At 43.3% G+C, this 23864-nt stretch overlaps 1 protein-coding gene across 9 annotated transcripts in view; it reads left to right on the top strand.

The window, feature by feature from the left end:
• ANKS1B (ankyrin repeat and sterile alpha motif domain containing 1B) overlaps nucleotides 1-23864 on the top strand; it is a 908578-nt gene that overhangs the window by 257929 nt on the left and 626785 nt on the right. For 6 of the 9 annotated variants that reach the window (XM_075011325.1, XM_075011335.1, XM_075011344.1 and 3 more), the window contains exon 9: nucleotides 21935-22062. In XM_075011325.1, the coding sequence (XP_074867426.1) occupies nucleotides 21935-22062 (128 nt within the window). Of the gene's footprint in view, nucleotides 1-21921; nucleotides 22063-23864 lie in introns of all 9 variants that reach the window. The other 3 variants (XM_075011319.1, XM_075011354.1, XM_075011389.1) reach the window with 1 other exon arrangement.

A 23864-nucleotide genomic window follows, 5' to 3' on the forward strand; every position in this document is an offset into this window, starting at 1 on the left:
CAAAATTCAGACAGCCCTCACAGCTTAGGAGCTCCAGGACAAGCTGCATACCACCTTTGGCTCAAGGCTAGCAGCATGGTACCTTGCATGGCGAGCCATCACCACCGACAAGTGGGTCTTAGTGGTTGTATATCAGGGACCCCTCTCACAAGTCTGTGCTCATGCAAGTGGCACAACTTCTACAGCTGGGAACCATAGAAGAGGTACCCACCAAGCACAGGGGAAGGGTCTTCTACTCAAGCTCCTTCCTCACACAGAAGAATGGTGTTGAAGACCCATACTAGATCTCAGAAATCTAAACTGATACATACTTTGTCAAAGATTCAAGATGGTAACATTAGCCACAATCATCCCTGCACTGCAGAAAAGGAGATTGGCTGTCCACTCTCGACCTCCAGGATGCTTATTTTCATGTTGCCACCCACCCATCACACAGATGATTCCTCAGATTTATGATAGTGAAACAACACTTCCAACATAGGGTGCTTCTCTTTGAGCTATGCACAGCACCAAGGGTTTTCTCAAAGGTCTTTGCACTGGTCACCACATATCGGCTACGTCTACACGTGAAGCCTACATCGAAATAGCTTATTTCGATGTAGCAACATCGAAATAGGCTATTTCGATGAATAACGTCTACACGTCCTCCAGGGCTGGCAACGTCGATGTTCAACTTCGACGTTGCGCGGCACCACATCGAAATAGGCGCTGCGAGGGAACGTCTACTTGCCAAAGTAGCACACATCGAAATAAGGGTGCCAGGCACAGCTGCAGACAGGGTCACAGGGCGGACTCAACAGCAAGCCACTCCCTTAAAGGGCCCCTCCCAGACACAGTTGCACTAAACAACACAAGGTACACAGAGCTGACAACTGGTTGCAGACCCTGTGCCTGCAGCATGGATCCCCAGCTGCCGCAACAGCAGCCAGAAGCCCTGGGCTAAGGGCTGCTGCCCACGGTGACCATAGAGCCCTGCAGGGGCTCGAGAGAGAGCGTCTCTCAACCCCTCAGCTGATGGTCGCCATGGCGGACCCCGCTATTTCGAAGTTGCGGGACGCGCAACGACTACACGGTCCCTACTTCGACGTTGAACGTCGAAGTAGGGCGCTATTCCTATCCCCTCATGGGGTTAGCGACTTCGACGTCTCGCCGCCTAACGTCAAAGTTAACTTCGAAATAGCGCCCAGCGCGTGTAGCCGTGACGGGCACTATTTCGAAGTTAGTGCCGCTACTTCGAAGTAGCGTGCACGTGTAGACACGGCTATCTAAGAACAAAGGGAGTAACCATCTTTCCCTACCAAGACGACTGTCTAATAAGGGGCCACCCCTTAACGCAGAACCAACAGACAACAGCCGTATCCAGAACACTATTCTCCAGCCTGGGTCTATGCATAAACTTGCCAAAGTGCACCCTGACACCAACTCAGACACTCAAATTCATTGGGGCACTTTTGGATTGCTTGACAACAGCCTTGCTGCTTCTACACTGTCTACAGGCAAACCAAGACCTGGTCGTAGTGCTACAGGTCAGACCCAGCATAACTGCTAGGCAATGTCTATGCGTCCTTACCCACATGGCAGCAGCAATCTTGGTCATGCCCATGCATGGCTCCAGATGAGACCAATGCAGGCCTGGTTCAGAGCAGTGTTCAGGCACCAAGTCCATCTGCTGAACAAAACACTGAGCATCCTAGCTACAGCCAGACTTTCTCAGCCAGTGGATGCAGCCACAGAATCTATGCAACGGGCTTCCTTCCAGAGACCCACTCCAACTATCATGCAGATCACCAACAAAACAGTCCTCATAATGATGGACAGTATAGAAACAATGCATTGCATCAACAAAAAGGGTGGAGTATGCTCAAGATAATTCTGCTCAGAAGCAGTGCAACTGTGTGCGTGGTGTATCCCTCAACAAATCCATCTGGTGGCAGCCTACTTACCAAGCAAGATCAATCTACTTCGGACGACCTCAGCCGCAGTTTCCTTCCAATCACAAGTGAGAAATCAACAAATCCACCACCTGCCACATCTTCCACAGATGGGGGTTCCCATCTGTGTCTCTGTTTGCTACAAGGGCCAAGACATGCTGCCTCCACTATTGCTCTGGACATGGATTAGCCCTCAGTTCACTGGGGAATGCATTCAACATCACATGGAATGCACCTATACTGCATGCATTCCCACCAATTCCTCTCATTCAGAGGGTCATGATCAAGGTAAATCAGGACAGGGCTCGCTTCATACTACTAGCACCCAGATGGCCCAGACAGCCCTGGTTCTCCGAAACTCTACAGCTGTCCAGATGTCCCCCATATTGTCTTCCTCCTGTCTTCTTGCTCTTGACCCAACAGAATTGTTCATTTCACCACCCAGCTATCGACCACCTTCACCTCCACGCATCATTCCTGGCTGGCTGGCAGATTCAGAGCTGCACCGCCCACCTCAGGTCCAAACGATCCTGGTAAACAGTAGGTGACCTGCAACAAAGAAAACTTACAAAAATAGCAATGCTTCATAGCGTGGTGCATCTCTCACAGTCGTGACCCCATGCACCTGCCTATTCAAGACCACTCGGTCTTCGCCCAACCACTCATCAAGCATTTTCTATAAGGCTTCCCCAACATGTTCCCACCAGTTAAAGAGCCGATGCTTGCATGGGACCTCAATTTGGTCCTCAGGACCCTAGCCGGCAAACCCTTAGAACCTGTAGTCACCTGCTCTTTGCTGCACTTGTCCATGAAAGTAGCTTTCCTTGTGGCAATCACCTCAGCATGAAGGATGGGAGATATCAGTGAACTAATGTCTGAACCACCATATATGACCTTTTACAAGGAAAAAGTATTCCTCTGCACCCACCCAAAATTTCTCCCAAAAGCACTTACGTATTTCCACTGCTACGAACCAGTGTACTCAGCTGTCTTCTTCGCTAAACTGCATAAGTATGATGGGGACAGAGCCATGCATAATCTCAGTGTCTGTCAGGCCTTGGCCTTCTACCTGCAGAGAACACAGCCATTTCAGAAGGTGACCCATCTCTTCATCTGAAAGGTCCCATGACATGCCTGTCTCCAAACAGAGGCTGTCCAAGCGGATCTTGGGCTGTATGAGACTCACGTACAATAAGGTTAACAAAGAATCTCCAGCAGGCATTTGTGCCCATTCCACATGTGCAATGGCTGCCTCTATAGCCTTCTTCTGAGGCGTATCTACTGACGACATTTGCAGAGCAGCCATGTGGACGTCTGCTCACACTTTCACTCAGCTTTACACCATACAAATGCACAGACTGCATTTGGCTGATCTGTTTTGTATCAGCTGATGTACACAATCTGAAGGACCAATCTCCAAGCAATGACACTGCTTTATAGTCATCTAAAGATGGAGCACCCATGGGGACACTCCAAGAAGAAGGAGATGTTATTCACCCTGTGCAGTAACTGGATTTCTTTGAGATGTTGTCCTCCTGGGTAATCCACTGCCCACCCTTCTCCCCTCTGCTTCAGATTCCTTCTCTGGCTTCTGGATCAGAGAAAAACTGAGAAGCTGGCTGCCCAGGCATGCACAGAAAGTGCTATAGATGTTTCATGCCTGTGCCCTTTGCATGCGGACAGCCAAGGGTTGGGGGACTGCTACCTACAAATCTACAGCCACTGATGCACCTAAAGGTGGAGCAGTCATGTGGACAACATCTTGAAGAACTCCAGTTACTGCACAGGGTGAGTAAACTCTCCTTCTGGTTCTGTAATATGTGGAATTTGAATGCCGTATTCCAAGTGTGGTGTCATCCAGGTCACTGAGGCTAAGTCTACACTAGAGGGTTTTGTTGTCAAAACTGGCATTTTGTTGGCAAAACCAGGGGAGCATCCTGATTCCCAAGGTGTTCTGTTGACAGTAAATCAACAGAATACAGTACTTTTGTTGACAATCTTATCCCACTCCCCAGGAGGCATAATGCCTCTGTCAACAGAAAGCCAGTCTGGACATTCTGGGGCACCCTCTGTCAACAGACAGGGCTTCTGGGACACAGGAACTATGTCCGCACTAGAAGCATCTGTCAACAGTAATGTCTGTCAACAGACTGCATCTACACACAAAAGCAGGTCAACAGAGTGATCTGCTCTGTCAACAGAGCAGCCAGACCGCCCTGCCCTCTGTTGACAGAACACCCGACCGGAAGTTCTGCAAACAGGGCTGCCTGGTGAACCAGAAGTCCTCTCTGTCAACAGAAGTGTCTACACTGCACTTCTATTGGCATAACTCTGTTGACAGAAGTGTTATGCCTCAAATTTTTGAGGGATAATACTGTTGAGACAAATGCAGAGTTCTGTTGAGATTCTGTCAACAGAACACTTTAGCTGCGTCTACACGTGCACGCTACTTCGAAGTAGCGGCAGTAACTTCGAAATAGCGCCCGTCACGTCTACACGTGTTGGGCGCTATTTCGAAGTTGAAATCGACGTTAGGCGGCGAGACGTCGAAGTCGCTAACCCCATGAGGGGATGGGAATAGCGCCCTACTTCGACGTTCAACATCGAAGTAGGGACGTGTAGACGATCCGCGTCCCGCAACATCGAAATAGCGGGGTCCTCCATGGCGGCCATCAGCTGGGGGGTTGAGAGATACTCTCTCTCCAGCCCTTGCGGGGCTCTGTGGTCACCGTGGGCAGCAGCCCTTAGCCCAGGGCTTCTGGCTGCTGCTGCTGCAGCTGGGGGTCCGTGCTGCATATACAGGGTCTGCAACTAGTTGTTGGCTCTGTGTATCTTGCACTGTTTAATGAAAGTGTGTCTGGGAGGGGCCCTTTAAGGGAGCGACTTGCTGTTGAGTCCGCCCCGTGACCCTGTCTGCAGCTGTGCCTGGCTCCCTTATTTCGATGTGTGCTACTTTGGCGTGTAGACGTTCCCTCGCTGTGCCTATTTCGATGTTGGGCTGAGCAACGTCGAAGTTGAACATCGACGTTGCCAGCCCTGGAGGACGTGTAGACGTTATTCATCGAAATAGCCTATTTCGATGTCGCAACATCGAAATAAGCTATTTCGAAGTTGGGTGCACGTGTAGACGTAGCCTTTATGTGTGTAGATGCACCCTGAATTATGTTGACAGAAGGCCTCTTCTGTCAACAAAACTGTAGTGTGGACACAGCCAGGGCATCCCTGTCTGCTATGCTTCTGGTTGGCTGTTTTGTGGAGAGAGCAGCTGGGCAGTCTGGCCACTCTGTTGACAGAAGTTTTGTCGGAAGACGTATCATGATGGGGTTTCTGGGCACCGCTGAAGGAATCAACCCAGGGTATATTTGCTTAAATATGGGCCACTTACAGCGCAGTCTGTGATTTCCTTCTCACTAAGGCAAATCAAACCAGCCACAAAAGTACCTCTTCCAGCCCCACTGGCCAGCCAGAAGCCATGCAAGCAAACTCACAGATTCTCTAACTGCTAGAACAGCCCAGACTGACAGCCCCTGACTTGGGTGAGAGGTTCTTAAAACCTATTTCACCAGCTCCACACAGATTCTTTTGGGTCCCAAAAGCTGCGTCTACACGTGCACGCTACTTCGAAGTAGCGGCACCAACTTCGAAATAGCGCCCGTCGCGTCTACACGCGTCAGGCGCTATTTCGAAGTTAACTTCAACGTTAGGTGGCGAGACGTCGAAGTCGCTAACCTCATGAGGAGATAGGAATAGCACCCTACTTCAACGTTCAACGTCGAAGTAGGGACCGTGTAGACGATCCGCGTCCCTCAACGTCGAAATTGCTGGGTCCTCCATGGCGGCCATCAGCTGGGGGGTTGAGAGATGCTCTCTCTCCAGCCCCTGCGGGGCTCTATGGTCACCATGGGCAGCAGCCCTTAGCCCAGGGCTTCTGGCTGCTTCTGCGGCAGCTGGGGATCTATGCTGCAGGCACAGGGTCTGCAACCAGTTGTCAGCTCTGTGTATCTTGTGTTGTTTAGTGCAACTGTGTCTGGGAGGGGCCCTTTAAGGGAGCGGCTTGCTGTTGAGTCCGCCCTGTGACCCTGTCTGCAGCTGTGCCTGGCATCCCTATTTCGATGTGTGCTACTTTGACGTGTAGACGTTCCCTCGCTGCGCCTATTTCGATGTTGGGCTGAGCAACGTCGAAGTTGAACATCGACGTTGCCGGCCCTGGAGGACGTGTAGACGTTATTCATCGAAATAGACTATTTCGATGTCGCAACATCGAAATAAGCTATTTCGATGTTGGCTGCATGTGTAGACGTAGCCAAAGGGTCCAGCCATGCTCCCAGGTCAAAATATAATTGGGTGTTACCCAAATTTCCATGCTGATGTCAGTCCTTCAAATCTAACATCTAAAGGTTTATTAACAAAGAAAGAAGAACTAGGGTAAAAGAGAAAAATTGTTACTTTACATACATCAGTTACAGTTATTGAAGCAGGCCATTAATGTTGTATGCTGATTCTTAAAAGTCTCTGAAAGTACACCCCATAAGGGGTATGATTCCCGGTTACTTAGTCTTGGTTACTGGAATACTGGAGAGCTGGAATGTTGACTCCTTGGATTCTGGAACTGGACTAAGATAGGCACCGCCAGGGTCATCTTGTAGTTTTCCCAGTGGAGGGAAAAAAGTTATTTCATCTTCCCAAAAACCCTTATGAGTCAGGGTCATCTGAACCAGGTAGGCTGCTGTGGCACTCTACCATTGGATGCATTCCAGTTGGTTGGTGATGCACTGGTTGGTGACAGTTCCAAATTCCTGAGATGTATGTTGGATGTCTGGGAACCTGTTTCTTTTTTGTGTAGTCCATCACCCTGGCTGGGGAAGCGATCACATCTCCTATTGTGAAGCTTATCAATGAAATATTTCTAACACAGCTATAGAGACAAAAATCTAGAACTTTACATGCAAACATGGCACAGACATATAAGTAACATAGACACATTGAGGGCACCACCATCTTTCATTAGACACCGCAGTTGGCCGACCTGGCGTAAGGTTCAGCGTCAATGGTCACAGAAATGGTTTCCATATCCAATTTAAAAATCCAGTAAAGTCACAGATACCTTCTAACAAAAACTTCTGTCAACAAATCACTGTAATCTAGATATAGCCAGAGAGAAAATAACTGTCTTCTTCCTGTTGTGTGTCATATCTCTACCTTTGAAGCCTCAAAGAGGGCTGGTGGTGGGGGCTTGCTTCTTTGCACAGTAAGTCTGATTCTTATTTACAGGGGCTATGTATAGATTGCAGGCTTCTGTTGACAAAATTTCAGTGTCTACTTACAGATAGAGATGTATTTTTTCTGAGGGACCCATTAAAGTAGAAACATAGACACAGCATCATGAGCAGTAGGATGGGTTAATTGCCCCAAGTATTATCTCATCTGAAATCCTACATACTTTTTGAATTAGTGTGCGTTCAGTCCACACAAGCACCCTACATATCCTCGTGCCCTATACCAAGGCTGTATAGATCTGCACAGGTGAACTGCTCTGTGTTCCTCCTCAGTCACCTTTGGCCACAGATAGTTTAGTGTGATCTTGTCTTTTCTTTATATTTGTAGTCAGTAAAAATGTGATGGAGTGCAGAAAGAAGGGCCAGGTATCCAAGGGGTTAAAGAGAGCTTTTGGGCCCAGCTGACTCTGCCCCGCTTTACCTGCAACCAATGCCAGGCCTGGAGGAAGGAGAAAGGCAAGGAGCCTGACTCAGTTTGGAGCTGACTTGCAGGGAGACGGGGAGACTTGCAGGGAGAGGTTCAGTGGAGGTTCTGGGAGACTTGCAAGGAGAGGTTCAGACCACAGTCTGCCTGCTTACCCGTAATGGAATCACAGCTAGTAAGCTATGTCTACACTAGAGTTTTGTCATCAAAACTCCACTTTTATTGACAAAACTCACGGAGCATCCACGCTAAACATGCGTTCTGTTGATAGAGCTTGGCACTTTTGTTGACAGCCATGAGCCGAATGCCTTTCTCAACAGAATCTGTTGACAAAAAAGCCATGTGAATGCTCCAGGGGGCCCTATTTCAACAGACAGGACTTCTGGGTCACCAGGTAGCCCTGTCTGCTGTGTTTCCAGTTGGCCATTCTGTAGAGAGAGTGGTTGGGCAGATCAACAGAGCAATCCACTTTCATGTGTGGCCATGATCTGTTGACAGAAGTTTTGTCAGAAGATATCTTCTGATGGTAACTTCTGTCGACAGATCGCTGTAGTGTAGATGTAACCAGTAGAGGATAAGTGTTCTTCAGAGTCTTTTTTGACTATCCATTCTATCCAGAAGTCACCTTCAGATGACTAACCTGTGTCTCTTTTGAATGGCTTTTCTCATGCAGACATGATTTCTCTGAGGTCTTTATTAGAATATGGACTTCTTCATCAAAAACAACTCCACTTTCAGAAACACGCTTCTATTGAGAGTATGTATTTTAATCCAAAATATGTGTGAGCTGGTAGGAGGATAAAAAAATGGTGATGGCTGCCCACTCACTTATCACATAATTTCCCCCTGCTTCTTTAATTTCTGTTCCCTGTGGTCGTATTTCATGAACAATAATGCATTTTCTATAAGCTCCATCATTCTGCCACCCACCTATCTATCATTTCTTTCACAATTTAAAAGCAAAGCAAAAATATACATTTCCCAGATAATTTGCTTTTAAGATGTGTTGAGTTTTACAACTGTTTATATAACACTCAGATAGTACAGTGATGAAGGATATGTAGCTACATTCTTAGGTGTTTTACCTGCAGTGGTTTGGGGTTTTGCTGGGAAAGTGCATTACAAAACGTGTAAATGGGCTGACCCTGAATTATTTTTTCTTGTATGTATTAAAACTAAATAAGCATCATTTTTTTCTTCACACTGGATTGATAAGTTCTAAAAATATTAACCCTTCTTTCATTTTACGTTAGGCTTTAGTATGCTTCACTGACTATCTCTTTATTATGGACAATATTACACTGGCTCCACACAATGGCTGGGTCTACACTTGTCCCCAGCTTCGAAGGGGGCATCGTAATCAGGGTGATGGGAGATTACTAATGAAGTGCTCTAGTGAATATGAAGCACTTCATTAGGCTAATTCTTCCCTCAGCAACTTCAAAGTGGCAGCATGTGTGTAGCCGTGGGCACTTCAAAGTGCTTGTGCTACTTTGAAGTGCCTTTACTCCTCAAAATTTTGACACTTCGAAGTTGCCACAGCCTAATGAAGTACTGCATATTCACCACAGCCCTTCATTAGTAATCTCCTGTTGCCCTGATTAACATGCTCCTTCGAAGTTGGGGGCAAGTGTAGAGAAGCCCGCTGAGTCATATGTTGGCACAATGCATTTAGTGTGAATGTTCAGGCCTTGATGCAGTGAGATGCATAAGCTTGTGCTTAACTTCAAGCACATGAGAAGTTTCATTAACTTAGTTGAATTTTGTGATAAGCTGGAGTACTTTACTTAATTTAGGGCTCGTAATATACCATACCTATGCTATTCACCCAATCCATAGTAAGTATCCCTTCATGTTGGCCTACGTGCAGTTAATCTGAAGCTTGGATCCACTGTATGACTGTGATGCAGAACCCTCTATAAATACTCATTTTCTGCTGTGTGTGTGGGTGCGTACACAGTGCTTATGCTTGCTAACTGAATTTAACCCCTATAGCTTGATCTTGCAAGCAACATTTGACTGCTCTGTCATAGATTCAGCAAAACTTTTAATTCTTCTTCAAGTGATGGCCCTGTGGGTGCTCCACAGTAGGTGTTGGAAGAAAATAGCAACTAGAACAGGGAAAGCAAGAGCAAGTTTGAAGGTGATGGATAAGATATGGAAAAGCAAAGCGATTAGCTTAGGAACAAAGCTGAGAGTCTTGAAAACGTGTGTATTCAGCAGCATGTTGTACGGGTGTGAGACATGAGTGGTAATGAAAGATTTGAAAAGAAGAATATTGGCATTCAAAAGGAGTTGTTACAGAAAGATTCTGAGAATAGGATGGATGCAGAAGGTCACCAATGAGGAATTATGTAGAAAGATATAGCCAAAAGAGAACCTGCTGCAGAAGGTTATAAAATGGAAGCTACAACTATTTGGGCATATTCGTAGAATGAATGACAAATGAAAAATCAAGACCCTGGTATTCAGCATAATGGACAGTTCAAATAGGAGAGGCCAGACCTCACAGAGAATGGGTAGATGATATAGTAGATTGGTGTAGAGCTAATCTACAGAAACTCTGCACTGGACAGGGAAAGATGGAAGGAAATAGTGAGAGAGGCATCAGACACCAATGGGCACTGAACCCACGATTATTGATGATGATAATCTCCTATACCATCCTACCAACATAATGATAATGAGGGCAGTCATCATTTTCATTATAGGTTACTGAGGTCTCATCAATCACTTTGCCCTCACTATACTGCCACACATCAATCTCATTCTCCCCAACCTGCAAATCCACATGCCCTCACATCACCAGACTTCTCCAAGGCTAATAGATACTATGACCACAGAAGTGTTTTCTCCTCACAGCACTCATCCCTGAGTGCACCTCGTGCATTGCAGTCCTACTCAGATTATCAACATCCTGGAATACCCACACAGGTCTTACTTAAGTGCGAGATCTCGATCACACTGATCACCGGTTCACTGCTGTGAGCCCATTAGGGATCACTTGAAAGTAGCCCCTATTGCGGAATAGCACCAGCCATCTCCTATCGTATGTGTCTCTTCACACCATGAGAAGCAGGTAGATTTGCCTGATACTCACAAGTCAGATGATCTTGAATCACAATTGCTTCTGGACTCGTTATCTCAAGGGGAATCAATCATCCCCATAGATCATCCTTCTCCTGATGACCTAAAACTCTTTTTAGAAGGGTGGCAGTTAGGCAGGAGATCACCTTAACAGAAATACCAGAGAAACAGCATAAGCTTCTAAAAAGTCTACAGCCACCTGCCTTGGACAGAATAGCCCTACCACTCAAAGAAGCTGTAATGGAAGCAGAAGATGAAGTCTGGCAAAATCCAGCCATGGCTACACCTACAAACAAATGGGCTGATAGAAAGTACTTCATTCTGGTAAGGGGCATGGATTTTCTATACTTAAATCCACAGCCCAACTCTCTTGTGGTGAATGCAGCCAATCAGAGAGTAAAAACACCACAATATAGAAGTAACCTTCTTGATAAGGAGCATAAGCACTTAGAGGTATTTGATAGAAAGATGTATTCATCTTCTACACTTAATTACACATAGCTAATTACAAGTTACTTCTAGCTAACCATCACTTCAACACTTACTTAATTGATTCATCATCTTGAAGGCAAGAGACATATTCTTAAGTCTATAGTTCAAGAAGTTACACAGCACTGCAGATGGCACTAGATTCAGCCAATATGTCAGCCAGAGCCCTAGCTACAGGCATTGTCATGAGAAGATCCTCATGGCTACAAGCAGTAGGCATCCCATAAGAACTCCATGCAAAAGTAGAGGATTTACCATTTGATAAGATCAGGCTCTTTGTGGCTAACACTGATGAGCTCTTGCACACCAGCAAAGGTACATGCACTACTTGGTGCACTTTGGGGATGTACACTTCCCCATTCCGCAAAAGGAGATACACCCCATATCACAAGTATAAAGATCAACCCTTCACGAGAAAATCCTACAGGACATATCAGCATAATGCGAATAGACTGTGAAATCAGAGGCACAAAGCCCTGAATAACCATGCAGCGGCACTACCTGCCTCCAAACAGCAGGTTTGAAGTTTTGGTTGAGGGTTCATTGAACCTCCAACATTCTCCAGTGCGCCAGATATCCCAAATTCCATCAACGCCTTCACCCTTTGTATCAATAGTGGGCATTCATAACCACAGACAGATGGGCTTTAGATATCATTGCCCAGGGATATACTATCCCTCTACTCTCTATCCCTCCAACATTGCCTCATTCCCTGTCCCTTCTCAGGGACCCATCTCACAAGAACTTACTGCATCTTGAAATACAGCACCTCCTTCAAATAGAAGTTCTGGAACAACATAAGGGGAAAGGATTCTGTTCAAACTCCTTCATAACATAAAAGAAAACCAGAGATTGGAGATCCATCCCAGATCTACAGCAGCTGAACACATATATTCTCAAACAGTGTTTCAAGATGACTACACTATCCTCTATAATCCCTGCATTGGATGAGGGGGACTGGTTCACAGCCCTTGACCTACAAGATGCCTGTTTCCATATCACCATTCTCCCCACTCACAGGCAATACTTATATTGCATCCTCATGTCAAAGTGTTGTCAGTACAGACTCCTTCTGTTTGGGCTTTCAACTGCCCTCAAGGTATTCACCAAAATCCTCATACCAACAGCTGGACACCTCAGGTATTTGTGTATCTTGATGACTGTCTAATTTGAGGCCCTTCACAAAAGACCAGAAGAGCCATGGCACGGTCTATAAGACAGCTTCTACAATCTCTGTGTTTCCTCACCAATATAGCCAAATCAGCCCTGGAACCTACCACAGTCTTTGATTTTATAGGAGCTTGCCTTGACCCCACAACCACTCGTGCTTACCTACTGTCACAATGCTATGAAGTTATAAGAAGCCTTATATCACAATTCACGATCAGCCTTCAGAAGTGGAGGTTTCATTTCATTGTGCTCAACCAGCCTAACAAATTACAACAGATGTGTTGCTTCTCAGATGGGGAGCACATTGTCAGCAGTACGACATCCAAGGTCGATGGGCCAAGCATGAACAGAGGCTACATATCAATCTTCTCAAACTACGTGCTGTCTTCAATGCTTGCAAGTATTTTCTCCTGCATATTCAAAACAAGACCATCCAAATCCTTACAGACAATACCACGGCAATGTTTTATATCAATCGTAGGGGAGGGGCCTGATCACAATCACTTTGTGAAGAGGCTGTAAAATTGTGGAACTGGTGTATTGTTCACAACATTGTCCTTATGGCACCATATCTGACAGGCATGAACAATAGACTTGCAGACTCTCCTTCAGCTGTTGTTTCTCGCTAGATCATGAATGGGAGCTCCACCAGGATGTGACCCAACACCTCTTTCAGACATGGGGTCACCCAGCTATAGATCTCTTCATAACACCTCAAAATTCCAGACAGCAGGGCAGGGGGGCTGTTGAAGCAAAAGACTTCTCTGTGGTTAGGCGGCTAACATTCAGCTTTATTGAATTCAATAAGGCAACAGGTCCAGCAAGGCTGCTTGATGCAGCTAACTCTAGTATTTTATACCCTTACACAAACAAGCCCAGTGTCAGAGGCAATTAGAGAATTGTAAATCACTTTTCAAAGGGAAACCGTTATCAGCCAGGAGAAACAGGTACCAGGGAGCTGAAGCCCCAACTCCAAACAGTGCATTAACGCATTCCATAGAGCTCATCCTCCCTGCCATTCCCAAACAGGTCAAGGAAAGTACAGGCTCCTGTGTGCGTGCAGAAGTAAGGGATGTGAAAGATGGCTTCCACAGGGGCCAACAGACTTGCTGGACCTCTGGATAAGGTGGGAGGCTGGGTCCATGCTTCTGGAAGGGGCAGGGCCATGGGTGGAAGCAGGGCCATGGGTGGAAGGAGTGCATCAGCATGCTCCAGGCAGCTCTCAGTGCTGCTTGGCGTGCACTGCACCATACCTCCCACTCAGGCAGATGTGAGAGATACTTGGAGTGTGCCATGCAGTGTTCCAATGGCAATTTACAGGGCCTGCGCATCTGGCTGCTGCCTCTCTGGCACTGTCAGTGTCAGTGTCTGGGAACCCTGGCCTTTCCAAATCACCAGGCCTCAGGGAAATTACCTTTTGTACCCTCCATCCTCTCCTCTGTGGGCCTGCACCATGGTGACTCCAGTCAAATTTCAAGTGTTTTTCTAAAAGTATGAAGGCACTAGAGTGTTTCAACTAAAACAATGTGATACATTTTTTAACATGGGCAAAACAATTTATTTTTTCTTAAGCTTGTTCTCAAAAACAGCTGAAAATTTCTGCTGAAAATAAAAAAAAAACAAAAAAACACAAAATGGAACTTGTGATCTTATAATCAATTCTGCTGAAAATAAAAAAAAACAAAAAAACACAAAATGGAACTTGTGATCTTATAATGGAAAGCATCATGAAACCCTAATTATAGGCACTAGTAGTACCTCTTCTAGGGAGGATCCTCATAAAAGATGTCACTGAGTACATTGCCATTTTTTAATTCTCAAACAAAATTAAAATATCTCAGCTACATATAAAATTATTATCATAAGAACATACAACAGCTATTTTGGGTCAGACCAAAGGTCCATCTAGACCAGTATCCTGTCTCCTGACAGTGGGTAGTGCCAGGTGCTTCAGAGGGAACAAAGAGAATAATCATGTAAAGCAATAACAAACAAACAGCAGTCCATTTAAAACTATTATTGGGAAACAATTATTCTTGTTACTGGGGTCTATCTCAATAATATATGAGGTTAGATAATTAAAAGATCTTTCTATTCATTATTTCTACTCCCTTCAGAGTTCCAACAGAATTTATATTGCAGATTCATTATCTGTTATTCTGTCCATCTGATTCCAAAGATGAACCCTATTTTCTTTCATAGTAGCAGTAACAATGTCATATAGTTCAGTGTCAAAGGAGTAGCCATGTTATTCTGTATCTTCACAAAACAAAGTAAGCAGTCCTGTAGCACCTTAAAGACTAACAGTTTTACTTATTCAGTAATGAGCCTTTTGTCAGAAAAGCTCATTACCTAATAAATAAAATAGTTAGTCTTTAAGGTGCCACAGGATTGCTTGCATTGTTTTATAGAGTTCAGAATTAGAGATCTAGAGATTCATTACTTTATTTTCTAGCTGTTGTACAGTTAATGCAGTGCATTATGGGATACATTCTGCCTGGGTTTTGTCCTCCAGACAGGGCACATGAGTTGTATGGTAGACGTGATGGCTAAGGTCTTCTTATGCTCTGGCTGCCAGCAGCTGGGCATAATTTAGTGCAGAGATTCACAAACTTTTCTTATTGTGTACACTCTTCCAGAGCTATCTGCTGCCTGCATATCTCTGCCCTTCATAACACTGATGCTTTGTGTGGTCTTCTTAACACTAGTTGTCTTAAGCAGCTGTCTTTAGCACTGTCACATACTGATATAGTTGTTGTACAATGTATACAACTGAAAATACAAACATGTTCTATTTTGTTTTGAAAATACAAAAACCCTGTCCAAATTCTTTGTTCAGTTCAACTGGGCAGTTGATGGCCAAGTGAACCCAGACTGTACGGCGATGGGGGGAGTGGGCTCTGCATCTCAGTGTCTCTTTGTATCTGTATTCTCTGATTGAAGTAAATTATCTATCATATTTTATATAACAAATTCCCACAGAATTATAAAGTTTTGTCCCAGTAACCCATTATAAAAATGCAGTAAACAAAACAATAAAATCCACCATTACACAATTTCTTCCTCATACCACCAAGAGATATCTCTGTGTGTACCACAGTTAGAGAACCCCTGATTTAGAAGTCCCTCAGTGCAGCTCTAACTTATGCTGTGGAACAGATCAGCCCCTGGCTGTGCTCAGAATTGGATATTCACAAACGTGGCATAAAGTACAGTAGAACCAGATTGGAGGAGTAGGCAGATTGCATGGTGCTTTTTTAAATTTTAAATTATGCATGTGGGTAATATTCATATGAAATTTTATGCATAGGTTTGTAACTGCCAAATTATTTTTCAGATGCTCACAACTCCCATTGACTTCACTATCAGTTGAATATGCACAGCTGGTGGTATTGTTTGTCTGTTAGTGTTTTTGCTTTTTCTAAACTGCTGGAAAACACGAATGATGCAGCCTTAAAGAGGCAGGCATCTTTGTATCAATGTTCTGTAGTTTCCAAGGGGTTAAATAAAATGTTGTAAAATGACTAGCAACTGGGGCGGGAGGAGGAGGACAGCATTAGAGGACAAGTATTTACAGCTGGATGACTCCTGCAACCAAAACCTCCAGCTCTGAAATTATTACAACTGACTATTCAGTGGTTGCTCCTAAAATGACATCTGTTGCAAATACAAGTTAAGTACATTTCAGAATTATATGATGAAAAATGCTAAAAAGTGTTAGTCAAATCAAACATTTTTGCTGACAGTGAATTATTCCAATGGATACTGATTTAAAGTCAACCTATTAGCCATACTTCTGCAGATTGAAAGTAATTATGCTAAAATGTAGATAATATAAGCACAGAGACAGTTTAATGTTTGGTTTTAGATCTCAGCTGTGTAGCATACACTGTCAAATCTCTATTGGGTGCACAGTAGCAGATTTATTTTAGCTACAGAGTGGTCAAAATCAAAATTTCATGCTAGTTTGAGAAAAGCAACAAAATTATTCTTTATTATAAGGATTTTAACTGAGAGAGAGTGAATGCTGGATGAGGATAAGGAGCAGTTAGTGGAGTGTCTTGGAACAAGGGGATAAAATCAGGTCTTCACACCAATACCAGCCACATTTACTAACCTGAAAAAGGAGGGAACACCAGCTGTAAGTTACTAAATGAGGGAAAGACATCAAGTAAAAGAGAATAAAGCAGGCTTCTAACAGATATTTTATCACTGGAGAAGGCCTGTCTAGGTAGTAAAGTATATATGCAATGGCTTTGACTAATGTGAGAGAAGTTCCAAACTTTTGAGTGTTATTATACATCATGAGAAGCACAGACAGGTGAGGCTGCTCTGAGAGGATGGAAGACCTGGGCTATGGACTGAGGGAAGTGATTTTATTTTTACTTGGACTTACTGTAAACTATAGTTGAGAGAAGTATGTAGGATTTTGTTGAATGTGAGGGTGCAGAAGTTTGGATAAATAAAGTGTTTTTTTCTCCTTCCTTCCTGCTCCCACTAACTTATGGGTGCTGATTTGTGCTCTTAGATACTGGGCATGTCCAACTGATGTGATGATCCGTGTGCATGATGTGCACCAACTGGCTAATATAAATAAAAAAAACTATTCTGGAGACAGACAACTATGCTTTCATCTAAAGACACATACAGAGCATAATTATGCCTTCTCTAACCAGAAGTATATTGGAGTAAGTGCAGATGAAATTCATGGTAGATGGACATTCCTCACCTATCCCCTGGAGGAGTAATTCTGCATGCTTAATATCTGCAGTGATCAGGAGTCAAATTCTGGTTCCATAAGCCAAAATAGAACCTCTCCCCCAGCCATGACTTCCTTCCCAGAGTTGCCGCTGACTGCCAGGGGACAGGAAACCCTTCCCTGGTCCCCACCCAGCCTTACCCAGATCTGCTTCAGGTGGGAGACAGGTGCCCCTTCCAGGTGCCTGCTGGAGCTGCTCCAGCTATAGAGAGGAACTTCTCATCTGGCCCCAACTTGCTTTAGTCAGAGAGGACTAGGGTTAGTCCAATCTCCCTTGGGCAGCCTGCACCCCAACCCCCTCATCTTTGATCCCTTCCCAGAGCCTGTATCTCCAGCCAGAGCCCCACACCCCTCTTTTCCTCACTCCAAACCCTTGGCTTGTTCTGAGCTATACATATAGAATGTTGGAGTCTAAATTAGCTTTTACAACTCAGAAAAGAGATCTTGGAGCCATCGTCACTAATTCTCTGAAAACATCCACTAAATGTGCAGCAGCAATTTAAAAAAAAAGGCAAAGAGAATGTTGGGTAGCATTAAGAAAGTGATAGATAATAAGACAATATCTTATTGCTTCTATGTAAATCCATGGGACACCACATCTTGAATAATGTGTGCATATCTGGTCATCCCATTGCCAAAGAGATATACTGGAAATGAAAAAAGTTCAGAAAAGTGTAACAAAATTATTAAGGTTATGGAAAGGTTTCTTTATGAAGAGAGATTAACACGACTGGGATGTTTTAGCTTGGAAAAGAGACAACTAAGGGGAATTATGATTGAGGTCTATAAATACATGACTGATGTGGAAAAAGTAAATAAGGAAGTGCTATTTACTTTTTCTATTAACACAACAACTATAGGTCACCAAATTAAACTAATAAGCAGTATGCTTAAGACAAACTAACAGAAGTAGTTCTTTATACAATGCACAGTCAACCAGTGGAACTCCGTGCCAGAGGATATTGTGAAGACCAAGACTACAACAGGGTTCAAAAAAAGAAATAGATACATTCATAGAGGATGGTCCATCAATGACTATTAGCCAGGACTGTCAGGGAGGGTGTCCCTAGCTTTTGTTTTCTCAAGGTTTTTCATTCTTTTATTTTTTGTATATATCCTCTTCTGATCCTGATACACCTTTTAGGTTAGGACCACTGGTATTCCGTAATTTCAGAATTTCTGTTAGGGTGCAATCTATTGTTAGTATGTTAAACTCAATTAATTTAGGATTTAGGATTCCTAACCTCATGGCTTCCACCTCCCTTTATGGTTTACTAATTCTTTTCTGGTGGGCACTGCTATGTATAGGAGTCACCCTTTTGTTTCCATTTTAATCTTTTAATCCATTCTTTATGGAAAGAGAAACATTTACAGAGGTCTTTTGCTTCACTGAAGTTTCTCCCCAACTATCTGGATAGGTGGAGTCATCCAAGAGAATGAAATCATTTATTCTAATATCCCATTAACTCTGTGGACACATCTACATGGCGTAATGAGGTTCCTGGAAATTGCAAATGGTTTCCCATTTGCATACTCACACGGCAGATTTCAATCTCATCAGAGGGGGCTGCTGGCAGTAAAGAGGTGTGCCCTGGTTGCCTAAACCCCGCTCTGTCAACAGTCCTTTATCCCTGAATTTTTCAGGGAAAAGGGACTGGGGACAGAGGGCAGTTTAGCCAGCAGAGGCATGTCTACATGGCCTCTTTATGGCCAGCAGCCCCCTCTGATGACAGTGAAATCTCATGGAGCTATGCTAATTAGCTGCATGAGTATTTTGCAATTTCTAGGACCCTCATTAGCATAGCACTGCTGCCAGCAGTGCTATGCTCTGGGGCCGTGTAGACATGGCCTAGTTGTTCTTCTTATTCTTTGATTGGACAGTCTAGAAATATTCTGCCTAGAAAATATTTTCCATTTCCTCTTACCTTTTTATCCGTAGCATTTAATTCACTCTACCATTAACCTAATTTATTTCAATTTCATATTTGCATGTTTTACATAAAATAAATCATCCTTTCCTTCCTCTGTCATTTATGAACAGTTAATATTCATCTGCTGTTCATTAGCATTTCATCTATTTGTCTCACTATACTTCTATAATGGCTAAAGATCACATTGTCTCTCTAGCATAATTCAAATTAATCCAATTTATTGTGAATATTCATTTCACTCATGTTAAAGTAGCCTCTATTTCATGTAGTCTTTACGTTTTTTATTGAATTACCTTCACTTTTCCATGAAGTTACAGACTAGTTTGTTGCCTTCTTTCTCATTGTCAGGTACTATTGCTGTTCTTTGCCACATCCTGTAGGGAGTGTCTTTAATTTTGGTTTTTGGGCTAAGAATGCTTAGAACTCCTTATCCCCGTTGCACGTAGCAAAGCACAGTTATTTTAGTACTGCAGATAACTAGGCCCATAGGCTGATTTAAAATGCCACCCATCTTACAGATCAGTGAAAGGTGTATATTCCTCTTCACAATATGAGTGGACCAGCTTTCCTTCATATCCACTCTCCCATCTTCTCTACTGTATACTTGGAGTCTGGCTCTTCACCCTTCCTTTCTAGGTGAACAGTATAGCTTTGAGATTATCAGCTGCACTGTTTATCCCTTCATTGTCCAATCTCAGACTCAGGGCACGTGTCATTAATGAGTTTACTTAGTGCATTGCCCTTTTCTTATTTATACGGCCTGCATGAGAAAGAAGGGGGTGAGTGACTGGAAATAAGAAGGTGGAGATTGTTGTACAAAGTTGATCACATAGGTACAAGTTTCCCCAACTCACATTTTTAAGCAAACCTGTGGGCATGAGTCAAATTTTAGTCCTGCAGCCAAGTGGCAGAGTGCCATTGGCAAACCCCAAGCAAGATTACATATTATATCACATTTGGAGCGCAGTGCCCAGTATTAGTCTTGCCTGAATCAAGAAATGAATTTGGAGGAAGTAGGACTCAGATGTGAGAAGCTAAATATGAGATGTTATGATTAAAGCATTTAAAGCTCAGTGGTTATGAAATTAATCTTGGCTTATCTGAGGTCAATAGACAGACTAGAACTAGAAGACTAGAATTGGAGACTTATTTGTACTGACAGTGGCAGAAAAAATTATTATATCTTCTAGGGAATATTTCTTTATTTTTCGAGTGGCATAAGCAATCCGACAAAGTTATGAAAACAAAATAAGCAAGTGTGCCAACGCATGGGATAGGCGTTGTTTGTTTTATAAAGCTAAATAATTTTTGAGAATAGAAATAGATTGCCACCTTGGTTGGGGAACAAGAGGCAGGGTGGTTTGTTTGTTTGCTTGTTGTTAAGGGAGTGCTTTGTTGCAATGATTAAAATATGTATATTTCCTTTGTAAACATATAGAATAAACACAACATGAGGGAGAATCATATAATGGTAGACAGCATAGCCCCAAGGGCTGTGTCTGATCATAACTATATAACAATAGAATGCTTTCATGACCCAAACCCTGCACAGTTCACCCATGCAAGAGCCATGCAAGAATGCTGTTGTTATAGCAACACAATCTGTAGCACTACTTCACTGTTAAAATAAATTCATAAAATAATATGTTTGGAAAATTAATCTTAAAATGCAAAGTAAACAAACAGACACTCTTAAAAGCATTGTTCCTCTTCACACACACAAAAAAATAAAACAAAAAGAAAGAAAACAAACAAACATATCAAGGTTCTTTTGAATAAAAATAATATGTATTGTTCATTGTACATAACAAAGTTTCTTTTTTTCATCATTGATAAATATAAAATTAAAATGAGATCCTAAACTGTGATTAAATTTCTATTACTTCTCTGCAAAAGCCACTGGCCAATCCGTGCTAAAATCATTGTAGTTATATATTTTTAATTAATATAATATTTGACTGTGGAAACAAGATCCCATTATTTTGTGGTGTTTCTGCATTATTCTACCTATTGTACAATTTCTAAGGTTAGTATAAATGTAAAGCTAGTTTCAGAAAAAATGTTAGTTTTTCTTCTCTGGAGCCTATAGTGAATAATAATAACATAAAAGCTAAAGTTTAAATTACAATAAACTGATTTTATTTTTTAGTTGAAAAGTTACAAGGTGTCTGGTGCTGTACATTATATATAATATGAATTTTGTTTGTACACTGAAGAGCTGGGTGTACACAGCACGACTTTCCCGGCCGATCCATGCTAATGAGCAGCCTTGAAATTGCAAATGCCTGCTTATTAGCATGGTTCTGTGGCTCATTAGCATAGCTGCACAAGAGCTCGATCTCGGCAGAGTGGAGTGCTGGCAGTAAAGAGGCCGTGTTGATGTGCACCTGCTGGCAAAAAGCCCCTCTGGTGCTAGACGCTTATGCCTTTTTGCCAGCAGAGGCACGTCCACATGACCTTTTTACTGCCAGCACCCTCCTCTGCCGAGATGGAGCTCTCGTGCCGCTATGGTAATGAACTGCGGCACCATGCTAATGAGCGGCCATTTGCAATTTTGAGGCTGCTCATTAACATGGATCTACTGGGAAAGCCGTGCCATGTAGACTCAGCCTAGGTGAATAATTACAGTCTCTGAATGTACATGTGATATTCTATTTAAAATATAGCTTACTGTAGCTCACCACATATCTTTTTTCTTTAGATACTATGTTTTACTGACTATTGATTGAACAAATGCACTATATTAAGTTGAAAGTTCAGTATATTTATCATTTTCTAGAAATGTGAAGTTTCTAGATTATGGTGAAAGCAAAATATTTCTTGTTAATGTTCCCATAAACTTGTTTTGCTACAGAGGCCTTCACCAGCAAACCTTTCTCCAGGGGAAGAGGAAGAGGAAGATGCCCAGGAAAACACTTGTGGTCCTGCAGGTTTCTGGGAGGCACTTACACCATGCAATGGATGTAGGAACCTTGGATTCCCTATTCTGGCACAGGTATTTATGTTTGCATCTTAAAATCTGTAAGCTGTAGAGTAGTCTTACAGACTTTCTCTGTCAGACCTTTTGCAGCTGTGCTTATTATCATGTTTCTAAATCCACAGGAATGCAATATAGTGCCGTGTAGATTAGTGGCTCTGAGCCTTCCCAGACTATTGAACAACTTTAAGGAATCTGATTTGTCTTGTGTATCCTCAAGTTGCACCTCACGTAAAATGACTTGCTTGGAAAATGAGACAAAAAAGTACAAAGCACACTAATACTAAAAAATTGCTTAACTTCTCATTGCTACCATATAACCAGTGTTTTTTTTTCTGGGGTGCTGGTATGCACCCCTGGCCAGGAGGCATGGGCAATCCCACAGCCCTGCGGCTGGGAGTCAGCTGGGGCATGGAGCCCTGCCAGCAGCCCCAACCACAGGATCCCCAGCCAGCGGGCAGGGAGGATTCAGGCTGGGGCACAGAGCTTTGCTGGCAGCCCCAGCTATGGGAACCTGATCCAGGGGAGAGAGCCCGCAACCCCACAGCTGGGAGCCAGCTGGGGCATGAAGGCCTGCCAGTGGCCCAGCCGCGGGATCCCTGGATGAGGAGGCAGGGGGGTACCCCACAGGTCTGCGATTCGGAGTTGACTGGGTTGTGAAACCCCACTGGAAGCCCCAGCCATAGGAACCCTGGCCGGGGGGGACACCCCACAGCCCCATGGCTGGGAGCCAGCTGGGGTGCAGAGCCCCGCCAGTAGCCCCATCAGTCAGAACCTCGGATGTGGGGAACATTGATGCGGAGGCGCCACTATGCAATACCAACATGTACAACAAAAAAAGCCCTACGTGTACTTATTAATCAGTTGGAATATAAATATTGTAGTTGCATTTCATTGTATAGTGTATACAATAATATAAACAAGTCATTATATGAAATTTTTGTTTGTACTCCACTAGTGCTTTCTATGTAGCCTGTTGTGCTACAACTAGGCAAGTATCTAGATGAGTTGGTGTACCCCTTAGAAGACCACAGAGACATGCATACTCTGAGTTGAGAACCACAGATCTAGATTATGGACATAATGTACAGACATAAAAAATATCTAATGTACATATCTATTGATACAAAATAATATTTTTCCTGTGATTTCCTCTAGAAAACAGTAATGTTTTAAAAATAGAATAGCGTACAAAAATAAATGTCATGAGCAGTGGACATCCTGTAGAAGCAGCGAAATTCCAAATTCCTGATCACTCTTCACAAAGACACGGGGCAAAAGTACCTAAACGATTTTGGGATACTGTGAGACTTAAGACTCTGAAATGCCAAAGTGAATTTAAAAATGGGTATTAGTCTCTTAAGTCACATAGGCATTTCTGAGAATTTTATCTGAAGTCTTTTAACTTCAGAAAACATCTTCAAAATATAATTTAAAGGAGATGATCATCATACTGCAGTGCCCACCTTACTTTAGCTTACAAAATGTTCAGTTTACTAGGATCTATTATTATTTATGCCTATTTTAGGCAGATTATTTCATTCTTCCTGGGAAAGTCACAGACTTTTCACAAGGAAACTGGAAGTCAGGAAGAAAAATTTCTTCAAGGTCACATAAGGCTGTTAGACCATTGTACGGCAGCTACTGCATATACACAGGACAAAGTCTCCTTTCAGTTTTGTAATACACCTATCCCTCGATTTACAAACTTTCAATTTATGAGCTTTTGCTACAACAAACAATGTAAATTTATATATATTGTTCAATTTGCAAACAGAGTGGAGCGATCTTCCGATTGGCTGTTGTGTGTGGCTGCACTT

Source organism: Carettochelys insculpta, chromosome 1 (assembly GCF_033958435.1).
Source record: "Carettochelys insculpta isolate YL-2023 chromosome 1, ASM3395843v1, whole genome shotgun sequence".
In the NCBI taxonomy this organism is placed as follows: Eukaryota; Metazoa; Chordata; order Testudines; family Carettochelyidae; genus Carettochelys; species Carettochelys insculpta.